The 13,749-nt window shown below is 44.0% G+C and overlaps 1 protein-coding gene across 1 annotated transcript in view; it reads right to left on the bottom strand.

Annotated features, from left to right (window-relative positions):
* Positions 1 to 13,749, bottom strand: part of SLC12A8 (solute carrier family 12 member 8) — a 128,739-nt gene that overhangs the window by 34,230 nt on the left and 80,760 nt on the right. The window contains exon 6 of the mRNA XM_012473880.2: positions 1,150 to 1,237. Within this exon, the coding sequence (XP_012329303.2) occupies positions 1,150 to 1,237 (88 nt within the window). The remainder of the gene's footprint in view (positions 1 to 1,149; positions 1,238 to 13,749) is intronic.

Below are 13,749 nucleotides of genomic sequence, written 5' to 3'. Positions count from 1 at the left end.
TGGCTCTGTCCCCAAGATGCCCTGTAACCTTGAACAAGACACAGGTTCCTGTGGTCTCCTTACTCCCATCCTGACCCAGGACGGGCCAGGGGTTCCTCCTAGAACCTCCCAGCTGGAACAAGAAACAAGACAGGATCCTCATACAGAACCCATTTTCTTTTATTTCCTTCCCAACACTCAACTCTATCTCCATTGTCTTTATTTTCTTCCCAATGCGATTGCTTATTTTGCACAAAATAGCCTGATGCTCTGTGCCAGGCTGATAGCAATGGTGTCACTGCAAGGAGCTAAGAGCAGATTCAGTGTCTGTGAAACAGCTACATTAATATTTTCTAAATACTGTGGTTAGAATAACACAGGCCCTTTTCACTTCTCAACTCATTGTCTCTGGTCTCTGATCTCATTGCCTCTTTACACTCACCCAATCAAGGGCAGAGAAGTTTCTTCCTGCGGTACAGAGAGAAACAGAAGATTCTAAAAGGTCAGAAGTAGACCCAAGGTTACCCAGCCTGCTCATGTGGGTGGCACAGTGTGAACGAAAGCCCCAGAGGCCTGATGGCCTGGGGGAGCTGGAGGGGAGGCTCACAGGGGGAAGGAGAGCTGGGTGCTGAGCTTCCACTGTGTGCCTTCTACTCTCTCCCCCGCAGTCTATGAAGCACATACACTGTCATTATCCCCATTTCGTGGGAAAGGAAATGGAGGCTCAGAGAGCTCAGTAAAGTGTCCAGAGTCATGCAGCCAATCAGTGGCAGAGCTGAGATGCAAGCCCGAATTCAGCAAAACTCTTCATCTTTATGCTCCCTCCAATGATCCTGGAAACTCGGTAGTTAAAAACCCCCAAGTTCAACCAAGGGGTGGGGGAAGGATGGGGGCGGAAGGCTGAGGAAAGGAAAGAAAGGATTCAATCTGTGATCTGGGTCCTGACACTCCTCCTCGGCAGCATTCCCAGGCAGGGCGCATGAAAGGGCAGTGTCTGAACCCACCAGACGTGAATTTTCCAGCCCACCGAGTGTTAAAAGAAGAATCGTAATATGAAATAGATTGGTCACAGTCGGGGCACTCTCAGAACAAAAGGGGCAATCCCCTCTTCTGCCCGGGGTTTTCTCTCCCACTCTCCAGCTCGAACTGATTGCCATGAGGGGAACTTACGAGATGCCAACAGCTGCCAGGGAGCCCAGGGGAATGCTGGCGGCAGGCTCCCTGAGGTCGCCCCCCATGTTGAAGCCGGCCATGACTCCTGAAAGACACCCAGATGGGGAATGGGGTGACGCAGCCTCCTCCACGCATCACCTCCCCCAGGGCTGCCCCTTCCTCTCCTCCAGGACCCTCTCCTGGAAGCTGTCCCACAGCAAGCCCTCCAGCTGCAGCTGTGCACACAGGCTGCTTCTCAATCTCCCCTGGCAACCAGGGAGGCATCCCTGTGGTGTGAAAGTAACCTTTGTGGGTTAGAGGAGGCTCAAGAGGAAGGCCCTCCCAGCTCCAAAAGCATCCTACCGCTCAGAGCAAAGCAACTAGGGGGAGGAAGGCGGCTTGCAAGGCACACAGAGGTCCTGGGCTGCTTGCTGAGCTGGGACAATGCCCTGGAGAGGCTCAGCATTACAAAGGTCTGGCAGCCTCCTGCTCAGCGGCTTTCCCTGCATCTGCTGCCTGCTGATTGATTCCATGGGAGTGTCCTGTGTCCCTGGGGTCAGGTACCACCCTCCAAGCCCCTGAGCTATCCAAGGGTTTGAAATAAACTCCAAAAAAACCAATTCTGATGCCACTGACATGGAGTCACAAGCTCCTTTTCATCATCCCTCTCTTCTGCAAGAACACGAATGAAAATGAATTCATCCAGTGAGGGACCCACAGCACAGTGCTGCATAGTGAGGTGAGGTGAGGATGTTTCTTCTTCCCATACAAACAAATATATGAAAGCAACAAGACAAAGTGTTCTGAACATCAGGTGAAAATCCAGCCCACGAGTGCCCTCACAACTCAGAGTGATGGGCTGCCCTGGCCAGTAAAGCCCCCTAGACGGGGTGCATCTTGAATGTGGCCTTGAAAGAGAGATTCGAATGGGCTTAGGGATAGGAATGAATCTAACACCATGATTTGTGAACACTTTCAACCTGCCTGGGCCTGTGTCAAGTGCTTTACATGCATTTTTTAAATCCTGTTTAATTCTCATGACAACCTCATCAAAAAAGTAGAATTATTTCCTCATATTATAGAAAAGTGCTCAAAGAGGTTAATTAAAACAGCCTAAGGTCACACATTTAATAAGTGGCAAAGCTAAGATTCAACCCTGGTCTGTCCGACTCTGAAAATTATGCTCTTAATGCATCTGCTATAATGCTTCACAGAATCCAAGTGAAGCACAGTGTAACAGTTTGGAACCAGAAAGTGAAAGTGGCGGCAGGGGAAAGAGGGTAGGTATTTCAGAGAGAAGCTTGAATGCTGGCCCACGGATGCAGGCTGCATGTACTGTCACCCAGCAACTCTACTACTCATAGCCTTGACTGTCTACTTCGGATAAAGTAGTAGAGTTTATCCAAAGTAGATAGTCAAAGCTATGAGTGAAGATTTAGCCCAGCCTGTTTATAAATGCTTGTTTAGAGTACTGGAAATGAGAAACCACCTAATGTCTAAAGATAGAGGATTGGTGATATAAGTGATGATACAGCTTTCAATAAATACTAGGTCTCAGAATATCGTAAGGGATATGCTGTGACATGAAAAGATCTTTAGAAGATTTTTTTAGTTTTAAGAAGCATGTTAGAAAACAGAACACATATGGTATGAGCCCATTGTTATAAAAATACATAGAAAAAGGAACTTGAACATGTTTTAAAACATTGTTATTTCTGGGTGATAACAGGTCATTTTTATTTGATGGTTTATATTTTCTCAATTTTCTACAATGATCGTTTTGAAACATAGGAGAACTAACTTTTAAGGTTTTTTTTTTTTTAAACGCCATGTTAGGCACATTCTCTTTCCTCTCATTCCACTCCTCTCCAAGATCCTATTAAAAGCATAGTAAAGGGGAAAAGTGGATAAATTCCTATAAGCAAAGAAAAGTTGGGAGGCAGACCCTGAGCAGATGGAAGGTTCTCACAGATGTCTGGAACATAGAACACAGAAAATGAAGAACATGATACAGAGGAAAAGGGAAGGAAAGAAAGCCTTGGAATGCTTCTCTACAAGATCTGAATACACTGAGGAAAAGCAGGGCTGGATGTCTGCACTCCAAATGAATCCCTGCTCAAGAATCAACAGTGCTCACAAACTCTTCTCATCAAGGCAGGGCCCCAGCATGGAGACAGGCCTAAAGGCATGACAGCAGGGGAAATCCACGCTCGCAACCAAGGTCACCTGATGTGTGATGAAAACCAGCAACAAATAAACAAATATATGCACAAATAGAAACAGAACAACCCATGCTGGAAGAAACATATAAATCAGAATACAGAGAGAATTAAAAGAAAATACTAATTAGTAGCTCCAGATACAACCAAGAAGAATATTCTATCTATAAAACAAGGTGCTATGAAAAAAAAAATCCAAGAACAAGAAAGAACTTTTGGAAATTAAAAATATGATCACTAAAATTAAAAATGCAATAGATTTAAGGGCCAGGCATGGTGGTTCATGCCTGTAATCCCAGCACTTTGGGAGGCCAAGGCAGAAGGATCACTTATGGCCAGGTGTAGTGGCTCACACCTGTAAACCCAGCATTTTGGGAGGCCAAGGCAGACAGATCATCTGAGGTCAGGAGTTTGAGACCAGACTGACCAACATGGTGAAACTCTGTCTCTACTAATAATGCAAAAATTAGCCAGGTGTGATGGTGCACAACTGTAATCCGGCTACTTGGGGGGTTGTGGTAGGAGGATCGCTTGAGCCCAGGAGGTGGAGGTTGCAGTGAGCAGAGATCATGTCATTCACTCCAGCCTGGGTGACAGAGCTCTGTCTCAGGAAAAAGAAAAAGAAACAGAGAAAGGAAGGAAGGGAGGAAGAAAGGAAGGAAGGAAGGAAAAGAAAGAAGGAAGGAAGGGGAGGAGGAGGAGGAAGAAGAGGAAGGAGGAGGAGGAGGAGGAGGAGAAGGATCCCTTGAGGCCACAAGTTTGAGACTAGTTTAGGCAACCCAGTATCTCTTCATAAAATCAAAAAGTTATACAGGCATGGTGACACACAACTGTAATCCCAGCTACTCAGGAGGCTGCGGCAGAAGGATCTTGAACTCCTTGAACCCAGGAGTATAAGGCTGTGGTGAGCTATGATCACACCACTGTACTGCAGCCAGGGCAACAGAGTGAGACCCTGTCTCTAAAACAAACAAACAAAAAGATTTGAAAGATAAAGTTAAGTAAATATCCCAGTATTTAAGACAGAAAGGTAAAGAAATAGAAAATATGGGTGAAATAGAGGAGAAATTTGGGAGTTATAACAACCAACTAACAGGTTATCTAGAAAGAGAGAACAGAGTAAAGAAAATAACCAGACAGAAAAAAGAAATAAATTCCCCCTAACTGAATATAGAAGTCTTCAGATTGAAATATGCCACCAAGTATCCAGCACAAAGAATGAAAAAAAAAAATCTATACCTAAATGCATCATTGTGCCATTTCAGGAGAAATCCTAAATGCTTCTGAAGATTAAAACATTTACAAAGCAACAAAAATTAGATTGGCATCAGACTTCTCATCAGCAACACTGAACATTAGGAAACAATGGAGCACTGATTTTAAAATTCTGAGGCAAAATTATTTTGAAACTATATTTTAGCTAGATTACCAAGTGAGTGGTTAAACAGACAAGAGTTCAGAAAATTTACTTCTCCCATACTGTTTCTAAGGAAGATACTAAAGTATGTTTTCCAGCAAAATGAGGATGCAAACCATGAAGGAGAAAAACATGAGATTTAGAAATCAGTGGTGATAACTGAGGAATGCAGTGAAGTTCCAGAATAAGGGCTGTATGGCAGAGAAACTACCAGGGATTAAAGCAAAGAATGGAGGCTCCAGGAGGGATGCCTCTGGAGAGGAAATACTTTCAGCACAATGGGCAATATAATTAAACTAAATGATTTTTAGGATATACTGACTGCACATTTTGGCAACAACATAAAAAGAAAAGTTACTGAAACTCCAGGAAAAGTGAACAAGAAAGTTAAGGTTTACAAATAGCTAGAAGGGGGATATTAAATGTCTCCTATACAAAGAAATGGTAAATGTTTGAGTTGATGGGTATGCTAATTACTCTGATCTGATCACTATACATTATATGTATCACTATAGATCCCAAAAATATGTACCATTATGTTTCAATTTTAAAATTTTAAAATTAAAATCTTAAATTTTAAATTTAAATTTAAAAAATAAAAATTTAAGTTAAAAATTAAAAAAAAAGAAAGGTAAGGTCTAAGTATGAAGCAAACCAAAATGTGACATGATTTTAAACAACGAATAAAATGTTAGAAAAATTCTCTCACTTGACTGTGGTATAGAAACTTTCTCTCCTAAATGGCACAAGAACCATGTGAGAATCACAGTGAAGAAAATGAAATTCTACCCCACCGCTTTGCTCTTCAGTGAGCAACAGCTGCAGAGTCATAATCCTGTATTTGCTTATTGTTCTTTAACTTCTAAGATTGGCCTATTCGCAGAGCACAGAGGACATAACTATTGACATCGTTCGGATCTGTGTCCCTGCCCAAATCTCATGTTCAACTGTAATCCCCACGCTAGAGGTGGGGCCTGGTGGGAGGTGATGGGATCTTGGGGGTGGATCCTTCGTGAATGGTTTAGCACCATCCCTTTGGTTCTGTTTTTGTGATAGAGTTCTCACAAGATCTGGTTGTTTAAAAGTGTGTGGCACCTCCGCTCTCTCTCTGGGTCCTGCTCCTGCCATGTGAGGACGACTGCTCCCCCTTTGCTTTCTGCTATGAGTAAAAGCTCCCTGAGTCCTCCCTAGAAGCAGATGCTGCTTTGCTTCCTGTATAGCCTGCAGAGCCACGAACCAATTAAATCTCTTTTTTATACATTATCCAGTCTCAGGTATTTCTTTATGGCAGTGCCAGAATGAACTAATGCAATTATGAGTTGTGAAACAGAATACAAATATTATCTATCTTGACAATGTAAAAGGCTATGGCTAACTGATATTAGGAAGTGAAAAGAGGAAAGAGAAGGAGAGGGAAAAGAAAAAGCACCAATATTTTCATCACAGGAATGTAGAAAACAAAAAAATATGTAAGCCCCATGTTCATTCACCAGCCCTGACTTGAATCTTACAAGCTTCAATTAGTTTAATAAACAATTTTTTTTTTGAGACAGAGTCTTGCTTCTTCACCCAGGCTGGAGTGCAGTGGCGCAATCTCGGCTCACTGCAACCTCTACCTCCCAGGTTCAAGCAATTCTCTGCCTCAGCCTCCCAAGTAGCTGGGATTACAGGTACCCACCAACACGCCTGGCTAATTGTTGTATTTTATTAGAGACAGGGCTTCACCATCTTGGCCAGGCTGGTTTTGAACTCCTGACCTCGTGATCCACTCACCCAGGCCTCCCAAAGTGCTGGGACTACAAGTGTGAGCCACCGCGCCAGGCCTAATAAACAAATTTAAAAGGTGAGCCAAGCCATGCCTTTTGAGCTACCCATTAAATGTGGGAGGCAGCTATGGAAAAAACTAGCAAATATTTATATAGCATTTGCAATAAATTTTAAGTTAATTATTTTGTATCTTGTTATCATAAAGTTGAGCTTCTAAGTGTTCACTAAGGAGAGCAAAGAAATGTCAAGTAATATGAAGCAGTTTGTTTTCATAGTTCCAAAGACAGTTGACTTGTAACCTTAAGGCAAAAAATACCTCTAATAAGTGCCTGTGTGTGTGCTTGTGTGTGTGTGTGTGTGTGTATGCACGCATGTGTGAGAGAGAGAAACTGTATTTGTTCAGTTAAAGTTGTAAACTACATTTTTCATGGGATTTTGCCCACTGCCTGCTAATAACCAACTTGTTATATATAACTTTCCTGATAAGGCTCTAAAAACTCAAGTATAAAAGGATTATGCAGATCACCTTAAAATTAGGACAATAACTAAAGCATTCCTTATAAAAATAAAGATACACATAAAATAAATATAATTTTAATACATTACTCTTAAAACACAACACAGAATCTCAATTTCCCACGCCAAGAGCAAGGAGTGAAGGGATGTAACCTAAAATTGATAGAATAGCAGAGATTTAAGTATATTCTTTAAAATTATCAATATAATCATCAAAATACTTAAAAATAAAAATATAACTATCAAACCTTGGAAAGTGTATAAAGGAGCATGTAAGAAAGCTAAGTCTCATATTTCCTAGCATGAAGTCAACAGATGATGTCTGACTTTGATTAACCAAATTATAAGTATGAACATGTTGCTTGGTTATACACAGCTCTCAAAGTACTAAAAATGATTAAAGCGGTTGTCCCTATGGAGGAATACTGGAGATAGTGATAGTTGGGGTGGGAGACTATTGCTTTGTATTTCACGCCCCTGTACTGTTTTATTTTGTATCATGTACAGGTCTTATTTGGATAAAAAAAAAAAAAAAGGAATGCCCAGGACCTGCTGTATTCATCTGTTCTCTCACTGCTAATAAAGACATACCCGAAACTGGATAATTTGTAAAGGAAAGAGGTTTAACTGACTCACATTTCCACATGGCTGAGCAGGCGTCACAATCATGGTGGAAGGCGAAGGAGGGGCAAAGTCACGTCTTGTGTGGCGGCAGGCAAGAGAGAGCTTGCGTAGGGGAACTCCCATTTATAAAACCATCAGATCTCGTGAGGCTTATTCACTACCCTCATGATTCGCCCTCCCACCCTCATGATTCAATTCTCTCCCACCGGGTCCCTTGCATGATGTGGGAATTGTCACAATTCCAGGTGAGATTTACATGTGGACACAGAGCCAAAGCATCTCACCTGCCTCAGTCTCCCCAGTGCTCCTGCGACTGAGTCCAGTCGCCAAGACTTCTCGTGCACTGGGCACCACTGCTTGCTGCCAGAAGAATCTTTGGTGGCATCTCCGTGTTTATCAGACTCCAATTCTATCCACTAATGCCACCGCTTCCTGGACCTTCCAAATTCTGGCCTCTGCCAAGGCCAAGGTTCTCACCTGTCACCAGGCTCACTAGGTGCTGTGCCTCATCTCCCAGGCCGTGTCGCCTCCCCACCTCTGCTCCTTCTGCCCCCCGGCCCCTGGCAACTGCATGCCTGCAACTGCATGCCCACTCATTCAGCTTTGTGAGATGACATAGTGCTCCTTATTCCTCAGCATTGTTGTACCTCCTACAGTTTGTCAGGTCATTTTGGACACCTTCCTTCAGGTCATTTATACAGAAGTTAATCCATTAAGACCCCTGAGAACGCCCCGGTGATATATGCTTCTGTGGAGGAAAGTGACTGATTCATCCTAACTGCTCCCTGCTTCCAAACACGTTCTGTCTCCATAACAAACCCCCTGTCCTCCTCCCCCAGGTCCTGTGTAGGCTGCCTGATGTACAGTACATTACAATGCTGGTCAGTAGGAGGAGAAGGACTGACCATGACACAGGAATGAGCCAGGCCCAGATATAGCCAGAAAGTTGGCTTTTGAGACAAAACAGAGAAGCCAGAAAGTAGATCGTATCACAGATGCAAAGGGCCGGAGACAAGGAGATGCAGGCAACTGGGACTGCAGAAAGAAGTCTCATGGGTGATTCCTGCTGGAGCAATGTGGGTAGTTCCCATGGCAAAGTGTACATTGGGTTTTTTTTTGTTTGTTTGGGGTTCTTTTTGAGATGGAGTCTCCCTCTGTTGCCCAGGCTGGAGTGCAGTGGTGTGATCTTGGCCCACTGCAACCTCCACCTCCCAGTTCAAGTGATTCTCCTGCCTCAGCCTCCCAAGTAGTTGGGGTTATAGGCGCCTGCCACCATGCCCGGCTAATTTTTGTGTTTTTAGTAGAGATGGGGTTTCACCATGTTGGCCAGGCTGGTCTCAAACTCCTGACCTCAGGTCATCTGACTGCCTCAGCCTCCCAAAGTGCTAGGATTACAGGCATGAGCCACCACACCTGGCCTGTACATTTGTTATATGGGCTCACACATTGTAGCTGTCATTTCCAGAATTCTACCTCTGTGTTGCAACACGATTCTTAGGCAATGTTCTCTAGCTTTAGTGAATTATAAATGTCTCATTTGCTAGTTAGACCTAGAAAAATTATTTTGACTTAGTATTTTTTCGCCCATCTTTGTTAAGTGTTAAAGAGATTCTCTGGTTTGCTTTCCTTCTGCATCCATTGCAATTTTTAAAATACTATCATTAAGGTTAGTTACGTTTAGGGTTGGTGTACTAGAACAAATACTATTTCCCAGAGCATTAGTGCCCAGATGTTTTACAAACGTTATGCTTTTTTTAAAAGTTTCACAGTTGAAAATAAGGTTGGGAAAACCTTAATTAGAGAGGTTTTCAGTGCTGGGCTATTGCAGTGCCTGATGTGCAGTACATTAAGATGGTGGTCGGTAGGAGTAATATGCTAATATTCATTGTGCATCTCTAAGAAGAGAAATACAGCACACAGTGTTTTGCAAAACTTATTTGACATTGAACCCTTTTTTTAAAGAAATGAAACACTTTGTTTGTTATTAAAGTTCCACAGAGTACAGTTTGGGAAACACTCAGTGCCTGTTTTATAATTACCATTTGGTCTTGTCATTTTTCTTGGCAGGCTTCCAAAAGTTGCTTAAAATGGCTATTTAGGGCGGATGTGGGACTCATGCCTGTAATCCCAGCACTTTGGGAGGCCGAGGCAACGGATCACCTGAGGTCAGAAGTTCGAGGCCAGCCTGACCAACATCATGAAACCCTGTCGCTACCAAAAACATTAAAAAATTAGCTGGGTATGGTGGCACACACCTGTGGTCCCAGCTACTCGGGAGGCTGAGACAGGAGAATCACTTGAACCTGGGAGGCAGAGGATGCAGTGAGCCGAGATTGCACCACTGCACTCCAGCCTGGGTGACAGAGCAAGACTCTGTCTCAAAAAATAAATAAATAAATAAAATGACTATTTAGAATCAATGACTCTTAAAGCTAGATGATAACCCAGCAATTGTCTACTTCAACCTTTTATTTCACACATGTGGTAACAGAGCCCCGAAGAAGGGAAGCCATTTGATTCAAGTGTTCCAAGCTATTGCTAACAGAACCAGTACTAATCCTCAAGTTTCCTGATTCCAAGTCAGTGTTCTTTCCACTACATCACACAGCCTCTCCATTTCTGCCTAACAGCCCCGCTCTTTGCAGATTTCCCCTTTTGAAACAGTAATTGCATGATTCATATGGGGTTACATACACACAAGAATGCTGAGCTTATCAGTTATCATCGGCACTATGCACTGGTTGCCCACAGGCACTTGCATCACCAGTTCCTAATCTCTAGACCGCGCCGGATTGATGGCATTTCCCCTCCTGTGGGTTTTAAATGCCAGTTCCAGGAAGCAGTTAATTGCTTTACCTAAAAACATATTTTCTCCCTGCATCACAACAATGATCTATCTGGTCCACACAGTTACCATGTGACTTAGGTAAACAGCTTCCTGCATATGGGGAAAGCCTTCTGGCTTGGTCTTCCACCGCAGTCCTGGGGCCTGCAGGCACATCTTTATGGTCTCTGCTTTAATATGCAAGTCTGGTGGTGTCAGTCATCACTTGACCAGCTTAAGTTTCTGAGGCTACACCTTGAGTGGCATCCGCAGCCACCTAGACTTTGACATTATGCCTACAGTTTTGATGGATGGCACCAGGTGAACAGGGGGCTTGGGGTCAGTGCCTGGTTCCAGTGTCTGATCTGACAGCAGACAGAGATGGCTAAAAGATGAACCAACCCCTTATAGCTTTCAAAAATATATCCTTGGGTAAAATAACCAGTGTAAATATCAATGACCACTTACCAACGTTTACAAGCTGGCAGGTCATCTCTTTCCTTCCCTGCCCCCTGAATCACCCAATGGCTCACATAGATCAAAGTCCTTACTTACAACCAATTACCACAAACCCACTTCCCACCCCCATTCTCTTTTTTGTTCTTGAAAATGAGGATTAGTAGGAAAAGAAAAGCCCAACAGTTCTTCTAGGCTTTTCAGGTTCCTGTTAGTTCCTGAAATACTATTTGCTTTGCAGGGCTGTGGTGAAGTTGGAACAGATATTCATGAGCACCTAACATAGTGGCTTGCACCTTGCAGGTACTAAATAAATGCTCACCCAGGAGAGATGGGCTTTGCTCCTTACTCAGAAATCCCTCAGATTCCTAAAGACTGGTCTGCCTCTCCTTACCTTCCTTCTGATTTCCAAACCCCCTTCTTTTCCCATGCCTGGCTTGTTGGTTTGTTTAGCTGTTCCTGCAGAAATCTCTAAACCTCTCTTGCTGTATTGTCGGAGCAAAACTTGTGAGTTTCCCTCCCTCTCAATGTTTTAGAGATCCTGCTGGGACAGACAGTGTCAAATAATGAAACTTTCCAACTCCAGGACTCAAGCAAGATTTATTGGCTTTTGGGTGAGGGGCGGCACCAACATTGTATGTTCTGTCTTCCAGCGTCCTCTCTCAGTATGTGGGAAGCTATGGGACTTACCACTTGCTGGCTGGGAGGTGTTGGGGAAATAACCTCTCTGTGTCTTTGTTTCCTCAACTGTAAAATGGGTAAATAATGGAACCTGTGGGAGGATCTAGGTTCTATGGGGCCTGAAATTTTTTTGAAAGTACAAAATTATGAATATAAAATTAGGAACAGGGCTTTGGAAGGAGCTCACGCAAGTGAGGGACCTTGAAGCCCAGCCTTCATCTCCTTCATGGCAGCCCTGTGTCTGATGGAACCAGTCAGGCTGCGGAGAAGTTTAAATGAAAAACTATACATAAAAAGTGCTTAGTGCCTGACACAATAGGTTATTGTAATGATAATAAGTATTGTTGATATTTATAATTGTTTTGATAAAAACTGTTGATATTTATAATTATTTTGATAAAACGATTATAAATTAATTCCATAAATAAAATTATTACAAAAAATAAACATGTATAATAATTATAATGCTTCCGTTTTTTTAAGACAGGGTCTCACTCTGTCTACCTGGCTGGAGTGCAGTGATGCAATCTTGGCTCACTGCAACCTCTGCCTCCCAGGTTCAAGCAATTCTCCTGCTGGGACTATAGGCTTGAGCCACTGCACCTGGCCAAAGCTTCCTTCTTTTCTCCTGTTTCTGCTCACAAGTCCATCAGTAAAAAAGGGAGTGGAGTGAGCCCCCATCTTCAGGCTGTCCCTATTTGGGGCTCTCCAGTCCATAAACATGGGGACTCCATTCTGGTCCAGCAGGTCCCTGTCCTCTCACTCAAAGATACATAACTTGTGAGGAGTCCCAGGGGATGCCTGGGAGCGAGGAGAATGGGGGAAGTAGCCAGAGGAGGGGTCAGGTCAGCACTAATAGCCAGGCCGAGGGGCCTGGAGACAGCGAGCCAATTTGAGGGCCCAGCAAACTCCCAGAGCTTCCCCGGGTGTGCACATGAGCAGGAGAGGGGAGTCAGGCCCAGGGAGGTCAAAGGGCATCACAGAAATAGCTCTTGAAAAGGAAGGTGACTGTGGACGTTTTGGTAAAGGCTGTAGATTTCCTACCACATTTTTTCATGCTGGGTGTGGTCAACCACAGGCCCATGTGTTGGCTGTGGCCAAAGTGTCCCTTATCCCTTCCAGTAAGAGTTTGGAATCTGGGAACAAGGGTTACAGGACTTCACATGACTGATATTCTTCTCAGTGAATTTCCATTTCCTAGTTCCTCCGTGAATCGTGCTCCTGGATCCCTGGAGTAGCTGCATCCTCATGGTGTGTGTGAAACCCTGAAGAGGAGATGTCTGTTTCTCAGGGAAAGTTTGGTAGTGGAGCTTGGAGAAGGAAAGCAAGTACAGTGTCCACTCCAAGCCCCCCGCTCTACCCCGGCAGCCACCAGCACAGGGTGTAATGGAGAAGAGTGAAGTGAGGGGGCAGGAGAACCACTTCCTAACTCCAGAGGAGCCCCCAGACCGAAGCTCCAGCTGCTCTTCCCAGGGAGCCGCCTGCCCTTGGGATAAAACATCTGAAGTAACTTAAATATCATATCTCCAATGGGAGGCTGGGGGGCTGGAGAACAGAAGGGTTTGTTCTTCAAAACTCTCCCCTCGACACAGCCTGGAGGTTCTCTTGTTCCAGAAGAGGATGGTGTTGGAGGGAGCCCCAGCCATGACTCACTCAGAGCTAATCCTTGGCAAATCTATCACCATGGAAACTGCCAATCATCCATGCTTTTCATAGCTTAACCGAACATCTGCCAGGAGACAGCAAGTCATACAAACCATTCGTCCTGCCTATTGTGTTTACATCTGGGGCCCTGAAAAAGAGAGACAGAGACAGAGAGGGCAGCTCTCCACAGCAGTGTGATGGCCCAACTCCCGCTAGGATTGCTGCGTGATCTCTGTCGGGTCCTTCATAAGCTCCTCTGTGCTCCTCTTCCCCGACTGGTAAAATAAAGGATTGAATCAATGATTCTTAACCTCGGTTGGGCCAAAGGAGAGTAGGAGGGACAGGAAAGCATGTCCCCTAAGAGGGTGGGGTAGAGAGGCCTCTGTAGTTACAGTCAATGCAATATTATCATTTTACATTTGAAATCTTACAAAATAGTACTCATAATTTAAACCACAGAAAATAAATCT

The sequence above is a fragment of the Aotus nancymaae genome, unplaced genomic scaffold (genome assembly GCF_030222135.1).
Source record: "Aotus nancymaae isolate 86718 unplaced genomic scaffold, 86718_ANA_hifiasm-v0.15.2.pri h1tg000046l, whole genome shotgun sequence".
Classification (NCBI taxonomy): domain Eukaryota; kingdom Metazoa; phylum Chordata; class Mammalia; order Primates; family Aotidae; genus Aotus; species Aotus nancymaae.
The sequence above is the reverse complement of the archived record's forward strand: the minus strand, read 5'-3'. Positions and strand labels throughout refer to the sequence as shown.